Source organism: Lacerta agilis, chromosome 10 (genome assembly GCF_009819535.1).
Source record: "Lacerta agilis isolate rLacAgi1 chromosome 10, rLacAgi1.pri, whole genome shotgun sequence".
In the NCBI taxonomy this organism is placed as follows: Eukaryota; Metazoa; Chordata; class Lepidosauria; order Squamata; family Lacertidae; genus Lacerta; species Lacerta agilis.
The window spans coordinates 24,053,760-24,073,883 of NC_046321.1; the positions used below are offsets into that span (position 1 = coordinate 24,053,760).

Consider the following 20,124-nt stretch of genomic DNA (forward strand, 5'->3'; position numbering starts at 1 on the left):
GGTGTGTTGTACACATCCATACAGAGGGATGTGTTTTCAACTCACCTGTCTGTCCACACCAGGGGGTGGAGAGGCGGTGTGGATATGGCTTGTGTTTTCAAATTGGATTGAAGCTGGTTTGGGGTGGGGGAACACATCAAAATGCAGCATTTCTCAAGAAATTGCAGCAAAGATGTGGGTTATGGTTAACACTGTGTGTTCACAGCTTCACAACCCAGTGGTAAGAATGCATTGGATGTAGAGTAAACCAGATTGTGTACACAGCCCCTCTGGTGTTTGCAAAGCACATGCTTCACTTGACAGCTTTCATCCACAAGGGAGCACTCTTTCCCTTGATTTCCTATATCTCCGACTCCTACTACCCCCACTCTCCACCCCAAAGTAGTCAAATAATGGTTTAAGTTTGCAAAGTTTTCTATAAGCTTCTTCAGTTTCTTTAGAACAGCGGAAGCCAGAAAGGCTGACCTTGCCCCTTTGGATTTTTGGTATCGAAAGCCCTTGGCTAATTTTTCAGCAGACAGGAGATCCTCGCTTCTTGAGAAGGAGGAGCTCTGGCAACACTTGGCAGCTGCCTGTAAACTTTTCAAGTTACCCATCCTTTTGGAGACGGGTAATATCAAAGGGCACTATGGATTACAATACATGAGGAGTGTTTACAGCCTGGAAGATTATTTATGTTTGGCTTTGCCTCTATAGTCACACATCCAAGCTAGGAGAAAAGGAACACAGGAACCCTCTCATTATCTTTTGAAATATGAAGATCAGAGGAAAACCTGGGTTTAACGTGTGGAGTGATGGTCCTAGAAGCCTGCTTATAAATTAGAAGCCATCCTACCTCTATAATAACAGATCCAGGAGCAGAGCTGATATCCAGACATAACAGCGGCTTTCTGGAATCATTACTGCTGCTACAAAAAAAAAAACCTTGGGCATATACTACTGCTCTGACCACCACAAAGATATATCTGGTCCATTTGGCCTTCTCATCAATGGATTAATTCTGTAGAGCCCGTGTTGGACGTTGGCACAGCATCACTTCAAAATGGGAAGTAATAGCGACGAGGGGCTACTGAACAGGATCTCATTCTCAGGGCCAGCATCCCTTGGAAACAGCCACCCCAGCCCTCATGGGTTACCGCTCCGAGAACCATTTGGTGTTCCTTTCCATTTTGACCCAGCATACTGGGACCACCAAGCCTACGGTGGATATTCAGGAAGGTTCTCTTACTTGCCCTTTTCTGGGTACGTAGGAGTCTATGACTACTCTTTTGAGCCTGCCTTCATTCGAAAGAGGAATGAGAGGGAGAGGCAACGGGTTCGTTGTGTGAATGAGGGCTACACGCGCCTCCGAGACCACCTACCCAAGGAGTTTGCTGACAAGCGTCTCAGCAAGGTGGAGACTTTGAGAGCTGCCATCACTTATATCAAACACCTCCAGAACTTGCTGGACCATCAGCCTTTAGGGACAATTCCTAAAATAGCAGTCCCGGCTGCGGAGGCTGCTGGTGCTTCTGATCTTAGCTTAAGAAGGGAATGCAACAGTGATGGAGAATCGAAAACTTCATTGGCTTCATCACCCTACAGCGAATCTGAAGAAGTCTGCAGTTAAGAAAACATCTTCAGAAATGGACACCTTCTTCAAGCCTGCCTTTTAACTATTATTATTAAAGAGCTACATTATTTTTCAAAGGACAAAACTAGTCCCCAGCAAAGGGATGAAAAAGGTATCTTCATTATTTGTTCTGGTCAGTTTTTGGCCATAGGGAGAGAGAAAAAAATCTGTATTCTTCCTAATGTTTCCTTTTTGTTCCTAACGTTTTCTTATTTATGCTATTAACAACTGTGTGTGAGAGAGCAGAGAGGGAAATAATAACTGACCTTGTTTTTTGAAATCTGGAATATGCCTCACTTTCTGTGATCTTTGTTCTGTCTGTCAGCCAAAGAGAACAATAAAACCAAGTGAAAGAGTTGGTTTCAAGATATTTCATATATGATAAATAATTAGTATAGCATTTTTTCCTAAATACAAGTGAACATATTGACCCCGATCCAGAGAAAGTTAGTTGAGCTCGAGCCTCATTGAAATCCATGGGACTGAAGTTACAAATGTCATGATTTCAATGGGACTTAAATTCATTGTGATGTACTTGTTCCATTGATTAGAATGGCATTGAAACACATTCAGCCCCACTCACATCGGGGCATTTTCATCCAAGGTGTTTGGAGGCTGGAAAATGAGAACAGAGATTCCATTATGTTTCGTCAGGCTGTGATTTCAATGAATGTCATAATAATAGTGATGATGTCATCCTTGCAGACACTTATTTAAGTAATAAGTCAGTTAACAACCAACCCAAAGTCCCTTTGGAATCAGTGAACATTTTATCATTAACATATGTTTAGCCATTATTTCATTATAGATAATTCTAGTTTAGAAACATGATACGTTTTGCTTCTGCTGCTGTGCCTCGGGAACATAGGAGCACATAACATCAGTTACTGTGACATGGATTCCATGTGTGCATGTGTGTCAAATATTGGGGCAGATCTACTACAAAACTAATTAAGCTTAAGCTTCAGGGCCCCTAATCCCAAGGGGCCCCAGAAGCGACTTTAGTCGCTTTAAAAAATCTTATTCACACTACTGATTTTTACATGTGAGATAATCCAGAGCACCAATTTTAATCAAAATCTGAGATGTAATAGTTTTGTTCTTTTAATGTGGTGATCTGTTGTGGAACAACCCCACTGAAGTTGGTAACATTGATTACTCAGACCTCATTGCTGGTTGTGAAACGGCACCCCAGGACAGTTCAGGTTTCAGGGCCCCCCGAAATGTAGGTTTGCCACTGTGAAATATGCCAACACACTAGCATGTAAGAGTGAGAGAAGGAAAACAGGAAGAAAAAAAGCACTCTATTTGGTGTGGTTGGTTGGTAGATGATATCCAAAATAAATAGGTGATCAGTCTAAACAAACAAGCAACTTGTATGTGATTACACTTGTGAGAGTTGTTCTGTGGGGGAGGGTCGCAAAGTGAATTTGAATAAATAAATTATTCTGCGTAATTAAAATTTCACCAATGGAATTCTACAGGAAAAAACCACACATCTTTTGTATGAAAATGTGGGCATTTTTAAGATTACAGTAGAAATACTTGCTAAAATATAAAGCCTATTATCACTTGCCATACAGCCCAAAACCGCAAACCAGGATCAAGCCAGTCATCCTAGAGGGCAAGCACAAATCCCAGATTACCGGTTGTTGTGTTACAGTGGACTATGGTTTGCATCCCAGAGCCGGTGCACTGAGCAGACCTTGCCCTCAAGCAAGGTAGAGAGAGCTTATAACCCCAAGCAAACCAGGTGAAAAAAGAGCTTTTAAGATCTCTAACTTGCCTTGGATTTAGCTTGCACAATTTCAACCAGCCTGCCTTCAACCAAATTCTGTTGAAATTGTGCAACTAAGATGCAACCATACTGTATTTTAATGTGCTTTAACTGTAAAAAAAAAAAAAAAGGAAAATGGTAAAAAGCCCCTGGACGGCTAAGTCCAGTCAAAGGCGACTTTGGGGCTGAGGCACTCATCTCGCTTTTCAGGCTGAGGGAGCCGGCATTTGTCCACAGACAGCTTTCCAAGTCATGTGGCCAGCATGACTAAACCGCTTCTGGTGCAATGGGACATCATGACGGAAGCCGGAGCTCACAGAAACGCTGTTTACCTTCCCGCCGCAGTGGTACCTATTTATCTACTTGCACTGGTGTGCTTCTGAACTGCTAGGTTGGCAGAAGCTGAGACAGAGCAAACTGTATGGTGTGTGTGCAGCCTCAGTGGTGCTCTTTGTACAACTCAGCAAAGAGGAGGATGGGAACAAAACTAGATTTAGGGCATGTACATGTTAGTGGCTTAAAGCTCAGTGAGGTCGTTTCCTCCTGCTGCATTTCAAGTTGCGTTTTATTGAGCTGTACACACATTGCCCGATTTGTTTCCCTATGCCTTTCTATTCACTGAAATTGTCACCTGATGTCTGAAATGTGTGCACCTCTGCTTTTTAATTGAATGGAAGCTAGTTTGAGGAGAAACGCTTCAAATGCCACCATGGGAGTGCACTGGAGCCAGAGTAATGTGTAATCCTTAGCTGGATCTGCCTGTCATTAGCTCTGGCTCCACCTACTGTTGGTCTTCCTGTCTTCTGCCTTACCAGTTCCAATGGGTGCCAGCCATCACTGGGAAGGGGCTCCCTAAAACCATTATGTCCAAAGTCTAAGGGTTCATCCACACTTCCGCTTGTCCTATGCTTAGAAAGCACAGATCCAAGCAGTTTTGCCTTTGCCCCCACTTATTCACCCCGGAAAACCGCTCAGAACAAAGACAATCCATGGAAAACTTGACTGTTGGTTGCTCCAGTTCAGTGCTAAATTACATGTTTTCCCAGGGGAAAGCAGTGGGGCAAACAGTGTGGATAAGCCCTAAAATTACCTCACTGTGCCCTGTTGTATCCATAAGCAGTGTAGCTCAAGAGTGGGTTTCTACCAGTGTTTTGTTGCATTATATCTAAAGTGAGGATTCTAAGTCACATCCGCAATTTTGTGTACAATGGTAAGGGCGGTGTTTATCCTGGATGAACGTGGACTACCTGGGAGTGAGGTTATGTGTGTGGCGCGAATCACATTTTACACTTAAACAGCTGTGCTGAAGCTGCCTTTCATCGCCTATGACTAATGGACATTTACATTCAGAAGCACAACAGGAACGTTCTGAAGCAAAATTGGTAGCTAAGTGCCATAAAGATGAAAAGCCTTAGACAAGTATAATTATCTTAGTTATTAGCTGTAGTAGCAGCAGCAACAGAGTCACTGGAAGAAGCAAACCACTAAGCATCATGGTAGTGGAAGCTCTTGAAAAGAGCCCCTTTTGGGTCTGCCTCCTTTCTGGGCAGCCTTCTGGGGGGACCCAGTGGGTAGGCCAACGAATGTAAATGTTGCCTTTGTACAGCACTCTCACACTCCTCTGTCCTCCATCCAGGCAATATCAGAATCCAAGGACCCACAATGAGGGATCAAAGAAGAGTTGGTGAGGGGTGTGGCTTAGGGAGAGGGTGTGCAGAGGAGGCGTGGCCTGGAGAGAATTCTGGGAGCCAGAGAGAGAGAGAGGCATTTGGCCCCAGGGCTAGGATTCCCTACCCCTACTCTTGAAGATGGCTATAGGATATAATCCTGGCTACATCATTCAGAAGCCAACTTGCATTATGACTGCTGGATTACAAAAAGCACAATATTACCTCTTAGCCACATGAAAGGAAGTCACTGACTCTTACCTAAGCATTCTAGCTTTATGTATATAACGAACAACCTTTTCTGGGTGTCCTTTTGGTTACTTTTAACATCTTATAATTATTATTACGATTTACCCGCCTTTTACCCTAGATTCCTAGTGTGGGTTACATCAATTAAAGCACCACATTAAAAACAGTTTAAAACAACTTACTGTCATAGAAATCAGGTGGGTCCTAAAATATACATGTGTCAAGTGTCAAAAGCCAGACTAAAGAGGTGTTGTGGGTGGACCAGCCTGAGTATCGTTTCTTAGCCTGCAGACCTAAATCTCAAAGGATGGAACTGCTTCGTCCAACCCCAGCAGGGCTGTTACCCATAGGACAGGTGTGGTGGTGGAATAGCATTATTGTGCTTCTTCAACCTTTCCATTAAAAAAACCAAATAAATTATTATTGGGGGGGGGGATCCAAAGCCCAGTCTCCATCTCCAAGTTCAGAGCTATCTCTCTGACCCCCCCTCTCCCTAATTCAGATCAAAGCTGGTTTGGGGGAAAATACGTCAAAACACATAAGAAACAACAGGCTAGATAAAAGATAGATTTGGATTGCGGCTTATCTCATGTGGGAGCACAGTGAGGGTGTGCTAGATTCAGAGTAAACAGGAGTATGAAATTCTGTTACTTTCAATGGGGCCATGGCTGCATTCATTTGTTGTTGTTGTTTAGTTGTGTCCAACTCTTCGTGACTCCATGGACCAGAGCACACCAGGCACTCCTGTCTTCCACTGCCTCCCGTCAGGCACTCCTGTCCTGTCTTCCACTGCCTCCTGCAGTTTGGTCAGACTCATGTTGGTAGCTTCGAGAACACTGTCAAACCATCTTGTCCTCTCTCGTCCCCTTCTCCTTGTGCCATCCATCTTTCCCAACATCAGGGTCTTTTCCAGGGAGTCTTCTCTTCTCATGAGGGGGCCAAAGTACTGGAGCCTCAGCTTCAGGATCTGTCCTTCCAATGAGCACTCAGGGCTGATTTCCTTCAGAATGGATAGGTTTGATCTTGCAGTCCACGGGACTCTCAAGAGTCTCCTCTTCCTAATTCAAAAGCATCAATTCTTTGATGATCAGCCTTCTTTATGGTCCAGCTCTCACTTCCGTACATTACTACTGGGAAAACCATAGCTTTAACTATACGGACCTTTGTTGGCAAGGTGATGTCTCTGCTTTTTAAGATGCTGTCTAGGTTTGTCATTGCTTTCCTCCCAAGAAGCAGGCGTCTTCTAATTTCATGACTGCTGTCACCGTCTGCAGTGATCATGGAACCCAAGAAAGTGAAATCTCTCACTGCCTCCATTTCTTCCCCTTCTATTTGCCAGGAGGTGATGGGACCAGTGGCCATGATCTTAGTTTTTTTGATGTTGAGCTTCAGACCATATTTTGTGCTCTCCTCTTTCACCCTCATTAAAAGGTTCTTTAATTCCTCCTCACTTTCTGCCATCAAGTTTGTGTCATCAGCATATCTGAGGTTGTTGATATTTCTTCTGGCAATATCCTTCATGGATCACTGCCTTGCCATGGCGAAGGGGCTTGAATAACTCAGGGAAGCTATGGACAGGTCAAGATGGACAGGTCATAGTGGAGAGTTTTGACCAAACGTAATCCACCTGGAGGAGGAACCGGCAAGCCACTCCAGTATCCCTGCCAAGAAAACTCCATGGACATAGACAACAGGCTGCATTCATTCCATACATTTAAAGCACATTTCCTCTCCCCAAGAATATTGGGAACTGTAGTTTGTTGAGTGTGATTGGAATTAAAGCTCTGAACAGTAAACTACAGTCCCCACAATTCTTTGTGGGAGGGGAAATGCACTTTAAATGTATGGTGTGTTAAGCCAAGGTTAAGACTAACTTTCGGTCGATTGCATTTTGTCAATTTGATCTGCTTTCTTGCAGTTCAAATGCCAAAACTCTGAGAAAGCACAGTATATTGGCCCCTAAAGATCTCCCAAATACAGATAATTTCAGCCATAAATGCAACGAAGTCAGCAGAGGTTTCAAATAAACTGTACATTTTGAAATCTTTCCTAAGATGCCTTTTGTCTAGACAAAGGTTTTCTTCAAAGTCTGCAGAGCATATCATTACCAAACTTTGAAAGATAATGATCCAACTTGTCACTCTTGGAATTAATGTTTTAATAAAAGCAGACCAGGAGATGTTTTTCCATGTGGTGTGATTACTGGTTACCATAAAAATACTTCACAGATATTCTTAGACACATGCTCAAGAATTTTATCAGCTTTCTGCACACTTCAATCTATCTATCAAACATGGGTAAAAAAGAAAAACAAATCCCCATTAAATTACAAATCATCCCGCACTTTGATACTATCACTATTTTAAAGATGTATAATCCAAGCCATGAGATTGTTTTGAAACCCCTAATAGCTTATAAAGTTGACTTCCCCCTCCGGAATAACTAGACTTAGTTCCTTTCAAGTTGCATTACTCAGTGTCAGTAAATGGCCAAAGAAAAACAGAAAGAGCCATAATAAAGCACTCAAAAGTAATCAGTCACTCAATATCTATTTAGAACTTGGGAATGAGCAGGGTAAGCTTCAAAAGGAATTCCTTTTTGTATCCACACAGAACGTATGTCCCTGGAAATCTGAAATAAGGCTTGAAGAATCTTTTGCAAACCAGGAATTTCATGCAAGACAGATCTGCTCCCCCAAAATTTGTTTGCCAGATATTTTTTTACACTAACTTCATTTCCCCCCTCCAACTAGAAGACAAAATAATACTGCTTTGAAAAAACCCATCTATCTATCTATCTATCTATCTATCTTATATGAATGTGGTCTCAATTCCCCAAGTGCCAGTAGGCAAGAAAGCATCACTCACATGAAAGAGGGAGTATCAGCAGGTTTTGGGGGAGCAGAGCACCAAAGCTTGCAGAACTATTACCAAACTTCGGGGGTAGGGGAGCTCAATGAAGACTGAGCATGTTCAGTAGACCTGTAATGCCGATTGATGGCATGGAGAACCAAGAGGGAGGGAGTAATGGAATGGAGTAGTCTAGATTGCTGGAACCCTGAACTCTACATAGCAACTGTTTGTTCCAAGTCCACTTTGCACATCCATATTGAATAGTGCAGGAGGTACCTTGAGACAACTCCCAAATGGGAAAATCAAACCCATCCATTCTTTTCTTCTTCTCTTTCTTATACGATTTCTCCATGGGAGGGATTCATTCTCTCATGAAAGACCTGGCAGCTCCTCTAAGACCTGAACCGCATCCAAGTGATAATTACATCCGTTTGAAATTCCATGAACTGAGAACCAGCCTCCAGCTATTCAACGAACGCTCCTGCAGACCGCATGCTTTCACAACATGCCCCTTCTCTCTTTGCATTCCTGGCAACCACAAGTTCTGGGCTACCACTGGTTACCCTCTATTCCTTGGGGCCACTGTGGCAACTACATCTCCCCGAGTCCTTCAGCATGTGCAGGTCAGGTCAGCCTTTCCGTTTGCACTGGACTTTGGAAACACTGACCAAGTATACACAGAATCATGGAATTGTAGAAATGGAAGGGACCCTGAGGATCATCTAGTCCAACTCCCTGCAATGCAGCTGTCCCATACAGGGATCAAACCTGCAACCTTGGTGTTATCAGCACCATGCTTTAACTAGCTGAGCTATCTACAGAGACACTCTCTCTTGCTGCTTTGAGGCACATAGGAAGCTGGCTTATACCAAGTCAGCCCACTGCGTCATCAAGCTCAGTATTTGCCTATGCTGAGTGGCAAAGGCCCTCCAGGGTTTCAGACAGGAATTCTCCCAGCTCTACCTAAGGATGCCAGGGAGTGACTGAACCTGGGACCTTCTGCATGCAAAGCAGATGCTCTAACACTGAACTACAGTCCTTCCTCCTAAAGTTAGATTCCAGTCCTCATGGAAAGAGGAACTAAGGAAGCCGCCTTACAATGAGTCAGACCCACAGTATCATCTGAAATGACTGGCAGTGGCAGTCCAGGGTTTCAAACATGTGTCTCTCTCAGCTCTACCTGGAGATGCCAGGGATTGAACCCTGGCATTTCTGCATGCAAACCCATGATCTATAGCCCTTCCCAACACTTCTGGATGTCTCCGATTAGCCCAGTAGTGCTCATAGGTCTGACTTAATGGTCTTGCAGTGGAGGAACTCTAGATGGTAATGAATATTGCTTCCCTTCAAAATTGGGTGATCCAACTCTGCAGTGTTTAGGAGCCCTTCTACTGAAAGAGTCATTGGACTCCTGTCTCTTAATGTCTACCCTGAGTGTACCTCTGCAAAGACCCTTGCAGAACTGAGGCTGATCCATTCCCCGAGTCCTGCCTTGAGCTTCCCAAAGGTATTGGAGGCCAAGGCAGGCTCTGTCTCTCCCACCTGACAGGAAGTGAGAAGTCCTGCATTCTTTTGTGATGTGTGGAAAAGTTTCTCAATTCACAATGGGCTTTTAGGGGCAGAGAGGCCACTTCAAAGAGGTTTATCACTTCTGCTGATGACCAGAATTGTTGCTCCCTCTCTCAGCAAGCTCATAAGCAAGGGCAGCCCAACACATATTACTTCCTGAAGTAAACAGGTTGGTACCCTGATGTTGCATTTGCATGTGCTTATACATCTGAATACTAACCATGCTGGGCATGAGGGAGCTATTGCAATGCATAAATATGGCTCAGAAATTAGACTAAGGTCCCCTTCAGGATGACATTTTATGTGGGTACATTCTGCAGCCTGTTCTTGACACAATAACGGTGCATTAGTGGCGGGTTCATTCTGCTTTGGTTTGTACTGCAATGCTTTCCCAATGCTCCAGCACTGGGGGGCGGAGAGCAGGTGGGGGTGGAGCTGGCGCGTGTCCCGGGGGCATGGCGCCCAGCGCGGGTGGGGGGCCAGCCACGATGGCACCCCACCGGGATCACGCTGCCGGGGGCAGTGCACTCCCCCTGCACTCTTCTTCCTCAGCCAGTGCCGGGAGGGGTTATATTGCAACAAAAGCAGGGCAAAAATGAAACATTTTTAATGTTTTGTACCAAATATTTGTGGTATAAAAAGTTTTGGCATTGGAGAAGGGTGTTATGGGATATGCACTGACTGGATAGACACTGACGCAGTGTGACCACCCCAAACATTTGCAGGTGCCAGGAGTATTGAACATGGGGTTGTGTCTGCCCAGATAGCATCATGAGAACAAGTAATCACAAATGCACAATAACAAGAATCTCTGGAGGAAGCCCAACATGTCAAATTATCATGCGAATCCTGCAGTGGCTACGAGCCACTCTGGTGCTCATCCTGTAAACTCGGCAGTGTGGAACATTAGTAGGTATTTTCCTCTGCCACTTCCAGACTGTAAACAGTAACAGATCATTTACTCGTGAATGAAATCAAGCTATCTACTTACTTGGGGGTGTGGTTTGTTTTTTGTTTTTTGTTTAAAGGAGAGAGATGAAAAGAAAACTCACTTCAAAAAGGGAAATTTCCATTTGATGTACTGACAATTCAAAGCAAAGGTGAAGTTCCTTCTCCAAAGCAACTCTTTCTCCTTGGCATCTCTCGTATCAGTTTCTTCTGACAACATCATGGCTTCAGGTCAGGATAAACAAACACCACTTTGCTGGTATTATGTATTATCACTAGCATCAAATGAGTGAAAATTAAGACAATGAGTCACTAAGGAGTAGACAGAACGTGGCTCCAGAATGCAGCTTGATCTAAATAAAAACAGATATACTGTTCTGAGGTGTGGTAGCAATGCAGCATGTCTTGTTAGTGGCAACACCACTTGTGTGGATTCCTGTAATGCACTCTGTTTGGGTCTGCCTTTGAAACCTTACTGGCAACTGCAGGGGGAATGCAAAGGAGATCGCTCCGTCTGATGGAAGGATTTCCCCTCTTCTCCCCCTTGTGCACTGGGAGGTTCTACCAACTACCCCCCCCCCCAATTGAACCTATTGGGGAATGCACAAGGGGAAGAGAAGGGGCAAAAGCCGGTTGCACTAGCGGGACTCATTGCACTGGCTTCTGCTAGAGCAACTATCTACTTGAATCCGAACCTTGCTGCTGGTGCAGAATGCTGTGACCAGCTTTCAGACTGGAACTGGGCTCCTCCAGATGACCTGCTCATTCAACATTCTTCCCGATTTGCTTGCACAATGCTTACATGGTGGTTAGACTTTGCCTGGTCTTTAATGAGCATTTCTTCTGCTGCTTTGTTTATGGAGCAGTTATGCAGTGATAAACATTTGCAGGGGTAGGGCAGGGCAGGTGGAAAGGTTTGCCCCTTGATTGTTCCAGCAGTATCCCTCCCCCCACTGTAGCAATGTTTCCCAGGCAATTCTAGTGTTGCCCCCTGCTCCTCCCTATGGTGTTCTCTGATGGCAATGCTGAAACTGAGGAGGAGGAAGCTTGTGGGATGGGTTTCAATAGGTAGGAGAGGATATATTAATTGCAATTTATCCCTCCAGGCATGCACGTGTGTAGGTTGAACAGAATTTTAAAATCCCACCCTTGGAAGAAAAGAAAAAAAGCAAAGCAAAGGAATTAAGCTGCAAAGCCTTGTTTTGAGCAAGCACAGCTAACGAAGTAAGCTGGCTTCACTCTTCTTATCCTGCTTAACAAATAATCAGGCAGCAACTTGTAAAGTAAGTTTAAAAATAAGATTTACTTACTTACCAGCATCCAAAGCTGGTCAAAGAAGAGAAAAAGGAACAGGAAGTGCTATATGCTCTTTCCTCTCCAGGAGAGGAGGGGAAATGACATCACACAGAACCCTCTCTACCAATTGTATTTTTATGGTCTGAGTAGCTGCCTATCAGCAATACAGCGCTGTGTTATTAGCCCTTTCTCATGAATTTGTTAGGCTTGGCTGCAAAACCATGTCTCCCCCCCCCCCAAATCAGCTGGAACTCACTGGAACTCAGCCCTGCCCCTCTCAGGTGGGTGTCATTGCTATTATAAGACAACAAGAGAGGCATTTGTGGTGAGTTTTGGCACCTCTTTTTCTAGAAAAATAGCATTGCACAAAACTGACAGTCAGGACCACCCCTTGGCCTGGTTAAAAGGAATAAGGCAGGCAGGTGTGTGTGTGTGTGGGGGGGGGCAAACTGTGGTTGGTGGGGAGCTGCCCCCCTTTGCCCCAGTGGGCCAGCCTGCATTGCTGATATTCAGATAAGAGATTATTGTCTGAAAAAGAGTAATTTCTTCACTAAAATTCCCCAAGTGACAGGAAGGATTGGAGGAAAGGAAGGGACATATTCGGAAGGAAGTCAACTATATTAGTAGGGAAAATACATCCATTGTTCTCCCCTTCCATGGTGTTTTTTTTAAACTGCATTTTTAAAAATGACATGTGCCTCTGAACAATGTGCTTCGTGTTTCTTTTTCAGGAATTGAAGCTGGCCAGGGACAGCATTGCTCTGATGAGCTGCCCCTGGCAAACTCTTATGTAAAACAGAGGGTAGTCTGGTTCCCCCCCCCCCCAACCAGGAGCATTATTATAACTTTGAATTTTAAAATTAAAGTACCGGGGTGGGGGGAGAACCCAAACTGAAACACAGCAGGATGTGAGGTGGGGGCTCGTTCAAATATGAAGCAGGAACTGATGGGAAGAATGGTTTGCCTGGAATCTGAACCATTTAGGTTCGTTACTTTAGGCTGCAGGGTGCACATGGATCGATCCAAATTAACGCCACTTCTCCAAATTTATTATTTATTTCAGCCCTAACCTTAACTACCAAGACCACACATAACTCTAAGAAAACGGCCATCATTTTATGGGGTGTGGGTGTGGGTCCCGTATCTTCCCTCAGAGACATCCCTGGAGGTAATTTTTGTTATTGCTGATAGTTATCAGAAAGTTCTAATGCATGTGTTTTTTTAATGGAAAGGAGGCCATGTGCTTCTCACTGAAGATCTTGTCTATTTCTGGTCTGGTAACCATTAACGGAAGAACTATGAGCTCCAGCCTGAGGATTCCATAGGAGGAGGATGTGACTGTTTTCAAAACACAAGTGCTTGGGGTTCTGACTTTCATTTGATGTTTTCTGAAACCAGAAAACAATTGAAAATTATTCTAATCCAGTTTATGCTGTAATAGGATCGGAGTTCTTTTTGCTCTGATCTCTGATCAAGGGTTTTCCAGCTCCCCCATCTTCCAGCTTCCTTGACATGTTCTCATTTATCTGACTCTCAGAGTATAAAGGGAACAGGCACTGATCTATCATTATCACCAACTATTATATTTTCCTTTCCACTAATCTGCTGATACAAGAGTGAAATAACAAGTTTTACCCTGCTTTTAGTGTGTGTAGTACTTTATAAGAAACTGCCTTTATTCCTATGATGGACTAGGGAATCTGTGGCCCTCCATATGTTGATGGACTACATGTCCCATTGGTCATATTGGCTGGGGCTGATGGGAGTTGTAGTCAAACAACAGCTGGAGGGACTATTAGCCCATGAGTCAGAAGGGAATTGAAGCTCAACATTCCCTACAAGCAAGGATGGGGAACCAGCGGTGGACTACCATTTCCATCAGCTTCAGCCGGTATGACCAGTGAGGATGGGACTTGTAGTTCTGCAGCATCTGGAAAGTTTCTGATTTCTCACCCCTGCCTTTAAAGGACTGCAGTGAAGGCCATAAAGCTGTCACTGCAGTACATCTTAAATATGGTGATAGCTTTCTTCCCAAGTTTTCAGAATGAAAAATGTTACTCTTTTGCTGAATAAGACACTTACGTTTTTCATTTTGTAAACTTGGGAAGGAAACTTGTGGTGCATTTCCTTTTTTTTTTTTACCGCTAAATAAGTTTCCAGCCTAGAAGCAATAGTTTATTGGCAAAGCACCAAAGGAACCCCGTTTTCCTTTGGAATATTCCAGGCCCTTTCACTGAATTGTCACCTTAATAAAAAAAAAGTCTCTAGCCCTTTATATACGGTATAAAGACAGGCAGCAAAATGTGTTGTCAAGATTCTCGCCAATTGTTCACTAAGAAGTAAGTCTGTTTCTGCCTTCTGGGATAAATGACGAGCATTTCTTTTAAAAATTTACAGAATTAAAAGTTTATTTTATAACTAATATTTAATGCAATTAACTTGAAACCTATTATGCTGACGGTCACCATATGTCCTACTATACAGTTGTTGGTTCACCATTTTGAAGGGCTGTCAGAGAACATTACTTGAGGGGATCCTCGGTTATCTGGTCCAAATCTGGTTGAAAGATACGGAACCATAAGGAGGGAGAGCAGGAGCCTTAAAGCTGCCCATCCATAATTAGCAGAACCTGGTCAGCAGACTGAGCAGGCACACAAATCACCTGATGTCTTTCCCACTACAGTAATCCCTTCTAAATTTGCACCTATATATAAAAAAATTACATGCAAATCTGTGTCCCTTTTTGCGATGCAACCCACCTTTTTTGTTTTTTGCCAATGCGTAACTGACCCCCCTAGTTAGGCTGCCTGTATGACCTTAGAACTCTACATGCATACATGTTTGGCATCCATAATGCTCCAGTTTTGCTCCAGTTTAAGGATTTCAGGACCCAGACCTAAGGCAGTGAGGACAGGGAATAACAAGCTGCCGAATGGCCCTTTGGATCTGCTGATTACAAGGCAGCTGAGCTCCTTCTGTTCCTGTTTAGGATGAAAAGACTTCTGTGTTAAAGTTACGGCAGTCTCTGAGCCCAAATTGTTTTTCTGCACCATTAAAAAAATAAGCCCAAACCAACAGTTTGGGTGCTTAGCATAATCCCCCGTAATGATCAGTGGCAGCTAAGCATGCAGCTTGAAAGATGACAATTAGAAAGTTCAAAATTATCACTCTTATGTTCTACTCTAGGAAGGAAGGGGCGAAGGATATTGTTTGTGGGTGGCAAAAGCCCTGTAATAAAAATATGTGCAACTTATATTTGGCTTCTAGCGGATAAAAAAAAAGAAATCGTAACAATTATTTCCTTCCTTTGCATGGAGACCAGCATGGCTCATATGTGGCAACCAGAAAAATGTGCCATCTGGTCCTTAGAACTGGTTCGTTCAGCAATGTTAGGAATAAAGGAGAAGTTATATGAAGGGACAGTTTAAAAGATGGAAGTGTAAAAGATGGAAGATAGCTGTCTATATCTGAAGCACAGGAAAAGCACTGGGTAAAGACATTTTGCTGCCTGAGACTGACCAACCAATGAATCTCACCACCGTGCTGGAGTCAAAGTGCATAGTACCAAAGGCAAGCCAACTTATTTTGACACCTGAGGCACTCTCCTAATCTTAAATTTTTATAGCACCCTCGTAGCCAGCATTGCTTGGGAATTCTAATAAACCATTTTTTAAAAATCAGTGGTTTGGAAATCGGCAGTTAAAATCAGTGCAGTTTTGAAATGTTCCACCTGCCATCTTGATTTCTAACGGTGTCTCATCGTATCCAAACACTGACCAAAAAAAACAAAAACAATAAAAACCACTCCTTGATCTCAGGAGCCTCTATGTAATATTTGGTTGTGACAGCTTAAGGGGTATCCAAATTCAGAGAACAGAAGGACAGACAGACAACTTTCCAAAATATATAGATTTGCCTTGTGCCGTTGGGTCATATATCATATTTGAAACATAGCACACTTATTCCTTCAATTAATTTCTCAGAACCTCATCATGTTTTCTTTTTCCTTCTTTTTTGCATTGAAGCTAAACTCGTGGCGGGTTAAGTTTTAAAAACCGCTTTGAAGATGCTAGCAACTTTGGGTCTCCGCCATGCCTTAACCCATCACCGGAAAAGGACAAAGGGAAAGAAATACCAGCTACAAACCAGGCTCTTGCTCTCTCTTTAACGGAAGGTTTCTGGCTCAAGCCTCGCACACATGTTGATACATGCTTGAGGCAGGCTCTCTCTTTGAAGAGAGCAGGGAGCTAGTTAAGCATATTTATAATATAGAAGAACAAAGGCAACAGTGCAGCTGCCTTTGACGAGTAAGTGCACACTCCTAAAAGGGACTGCGCAGAAGGACCACCAGCTTAGAGGAAGGTGGTATGTGGGTTTGGGCGAGAGTCTAGGATGGCCTGACCTGTGGAAAAGTATCCCCTTGAAGAGCTGGAACAGAGGGAAGGGGCACACGGTGGACACACCAACAGAATTGCTTTCTTACCTTTATCAGAATACAGGCTTGAGATCAGCCACGGTAACAGCCAACTGTTCAGAAAGCAGTTGGGAAGTGCTTCTTCACTGCAGGGGTCAGGTGTATTGGGATCTACTGGAGATTAAGGGTTTTCAACTGGCAACAATTCCAACAAAACAATAACTGGCAAGAGGGCCATTTTTTGTTCTTGCTGAACTGGGCTGTTGGAACCCCTATCTGTAATAACTCAAATATAAATTTGTTTTTTCATTTTCATCTGACATGGATCACGGGGTGCAGTAAGCCTAAGCTACCATCTGGCATCTGGTTTTCTTCCCTCCCGAGCCACAGTTTGCACTTGGCTCTGGTTGAATGGTAGACTTCAAGTCCCCAGCAAAAACAAACACACAAGAAAGAGGTCCCACAAGCCTGAAGCCGTACTGTTTTACATAATGCACAATTCTCCACAGAACTCACATGTAGGGCCTACATTTGGGGGCCCTGAAGCTTGAACTGATATGGGGCCCCCTTTGCAACCAGCAACAAGGTCTGGAATGAGGTCTTCAGTGGGGTTGTTCCACAACAGATCACCACTTAAAAAACAAAACAAAAAACAACTGCTCCGTGGCACAATGGGTCAGCGCATCTGGATGTTAACCAGAAGGTTGGTGGTTCAAGCCCACCCAGGGACAGCTGTGATTGCAAGAGGTTGGACTAGTTGCCCCTTGAGGTTCCTTCCAACTTCACAATATAATGATTCCATGATCTCAGATTTTGATTAAAATGGCTGTACCGAATTACCTCACGTGTCAAAGTCACTGGTGTGAATAAATATTCCCTATGCCTCAGTGTTTTCAAGTTTTGTGGGGGATGCATGAGTAAAGTCGCTCCTGGGGACCCACCAGGATTAGGGGCTGTGAAGCTGAAGCTTTGTTAGTTTCATAGTGCATCCGCCCCTGCCTACAATGGATCACCTCACCTCCTGCTAAGAGCGTTCATGTGTAGAGTTCCAACCAGCCATGCCATCCTGTAGTAGTAGACTGTTTAATCTCAATTTTCCTGCTCTCGTTTCCCTTTTGCAATGGAGCCTTAGTGTTAGTCCTGAGCAACCTCAGTCCCTGTAGCAGACAGCAAGTTGAGCCGCCAGTGCTCACCTGGTCACGTCTCTGCCAGGAGGAATAGGTGGAAGTCAGCGCAGTGCAAACGCACCAGGGGAGCTGTAATTGGATCTGTTTAAAAGCCCATCTAATTCATCCCTTTGGGATACAAGCTTGTGGGGCAAGCGAGCTAGGCGCCAATGTCACAGAATCGTAGATCAGAAAGGGATCCTGAGGATCATCTAGGCCAACCCCCTGCATGACAGGATTTTTTTTGCCCAATGTGGGGCTTGAACTCACGACCCAGAGATTAAGAGCCTCATGCTCTACCAACTGAGCTATCACAGCAGATATGTATTCATGGTTTACTGCAAAGGCGAACAGTTTTTTCAGCCCAAGGGCCACCTTCCCTTCTACATAACCTACTGGGGGCCACATGCCAGCGCTGGGCAGAGCTGGAGGCAAAAGAGGACCAAGTAATGAATGTGCATTTCACTTCTGCCCAGCAGGCTAGTTGATTCACACTCGCCCCTGCTTCCCTATCCTCCATCCAGGAAAGCAGGAGGTATTGCCAGACTTCAAGAACATATTCCAGCCAGACAAAAGCGCTTGGGGAGGACACAAAGCAGGGTCGACAAAGGGTGTAACTCAGGAAGGTGTGTGGCCTGGAGAGGGGCCCAACGGCCAGATAAAAAGCCACACTTGGTCCCTGGCCCCAAGGTCTCCCATCCCCAGAGAATGGACATGATATGTAAGTCTTAGTGAAGATTTCACACTAGCGTAGGGCAGAACTGCTTTCACCAAGTTGTCAGCATGCCACATTTGCTAGGCTTCTTCCTTCTTAAGCATGAGAATGTGCTCAACGCCACTCTTAAATAGTAGTGCTAAGCCAACATAAGGGGTGAGGCAATTCAGCTCGCACGTGAGTCATCCTAGTGCCCTGGAGGGTAGATTTTATATAGCCATTACAACCATTTTGTTGTTGTTTTGGCCTGCATTTCAGCAATATTGCATTTTATTACCCCCTTTTAAGTTAATTCCAAGCCACTGCTGACATCAGCAAGCATCAGTTAGAACAATCTTTTCCAGAGGAATCCATGGAACAAGAAAGGGCCAGGTTGGATTCTTTACCAAGCGGCTTGTTTCAAGCTCTCCTAGGGAAGTTACTGCACAGCTTCTGCATTTCTTACGTTTCCCTTTAGCTAGATGCCCCCTATTGACTGTAGCTGGATTTACACCATTTAGCTGGGGGAAAAGTCATAGTGAAATCCTACACAGGTCTATACCCCACTGAATACACTGGAACTTACTTAAATATAAACAAGTATAGCACTGCAGTCTCAGATAAGTAAAATGCAAAGAGGTGATTTGCAAAGTTCAAGGTTAACTATTTTTCTACAGCATCTGAGGTAAGTGTGAGGATCACCAGGTTACTCAAGCAAGACTTTTATCTTATCTCTAAATTAAATGTGATTTTCTTTACATGAAATATAAATAATGACACTTTGCAGTGACTTTCTTGCATTCTCTGTTTATTTGTTTTGAGACCTCTCTAGAAAACCACTTCCAGAATGTCAATAAAATTCAAACAATGACTTTGCAAATCATACTTATTGTGGAATAGAGCAGCCACCACTGTTAATTCATGAGAGGGTGGCAATAGTTTTCAAAATCTAACCATCCAGCAGATCAAGTACTGGAGTACTTTTAATGTAAACAGAAAACAGCAGTGCCAGAAGGGGGGAAATAACCTATGCTGGTTCTGCTGAAATCACCCTAATCTGTACCCAAACAGAGGTAATTTAGCTGCTTCCCCGCCCATCTGCAATGTGCATGTCCGAACAGCAGCTCATGAGATGAGGAGTGAACAATTCCCCCTTCTACATAGTGAGCCAGTTCACACATAAAGCAGTCAAACCAGGGTGAGAACACGTGAGTATTCCCAGGGAGGAGACTGCCAACGCTACATCTCTACTCCTACTGTGAGCTAAACCATGGTTTGGCTTAGCACGTCACCTGAGCCTAGGATGGTGCTTTGTCTCCTTTAGACAAACCATGAGCTGTGAATCCAAGAACGAACCCTGGTTACAGCTTGTGGGTTATTTGAAGTGTGACAAACCACAAGTTTGTGTACAGACAACATAAAGCCATGCCCGGGTTTAGCTCACAGCAGCAGAACTTGGGGAAAGGAGTGAAGTGGCTTCAATCTCCTCTCTAGGAACCCACATTTTTATGCGCACAGCTAACTGACATGCTCCTTTGCAGCTTTAAAGAGTAATCTAAAGCTCGCTGAAAAGTAGCAAGACTGCTGGGTAAGTTCTCCAGCTTGCTGCTTTAAGGGGCAGCATTCTTTACCTTTTGAATGACCAGGTGCAGTGGAAGACAGGGCTTACGTAGCTCGAATGGTTGCTCAGCTTAAGTTTCTCATTTCTCTAGTGCTAGGACACAATCTGAACATGCCAAAGCAATTACAGTTTCTATAACATCTGGATGCCTTGATTCATGAAGGACATCAAGGGAAAGTTGGCTTCTTTTCAAGGAATAGCAACTTTTCTCTAACAAAGTTTTCCAACTGAGCTGTAATCAGGGATTGCAGTGAACATA

General features: G+C 44.0%; 1 protein-coding gene across 1 annotated transcript; it reads left to right on the forward strand.

Moving 5' to 3' along the window:
• The first annotated feature begins 319 nt into the window (after window positions 1-319).
• On the forward strand, window positions 320-1,954 carry ASCL4 (achaete-scute family bHLH transcription factor 4). Its single transcript, XM_033162446.1, has one exon. The coding sequence runs from the start codon at window positions 1,043-1,045 to the stop codon at window positions 1,607-1,609; it is 567 nt and encodes a 188-aa protein (XP_033018337.1). The 5' UTR covers window positions 320-1,042; the 3' UTR covers window positions 1,610-1,954.
• The last annotated feature ends 18,170 nt before the right edge of the window (window positions 1,955-20,124 follow it).

Coding starts and splice junctions, on each gene's coding strand:
- ASCL4 (XM_033162446.1), top strand. CDS start 1,043: ATGGGAAGTAATAGCGACGAGGGGCTACTGAACAGGATCTCATTCTCA.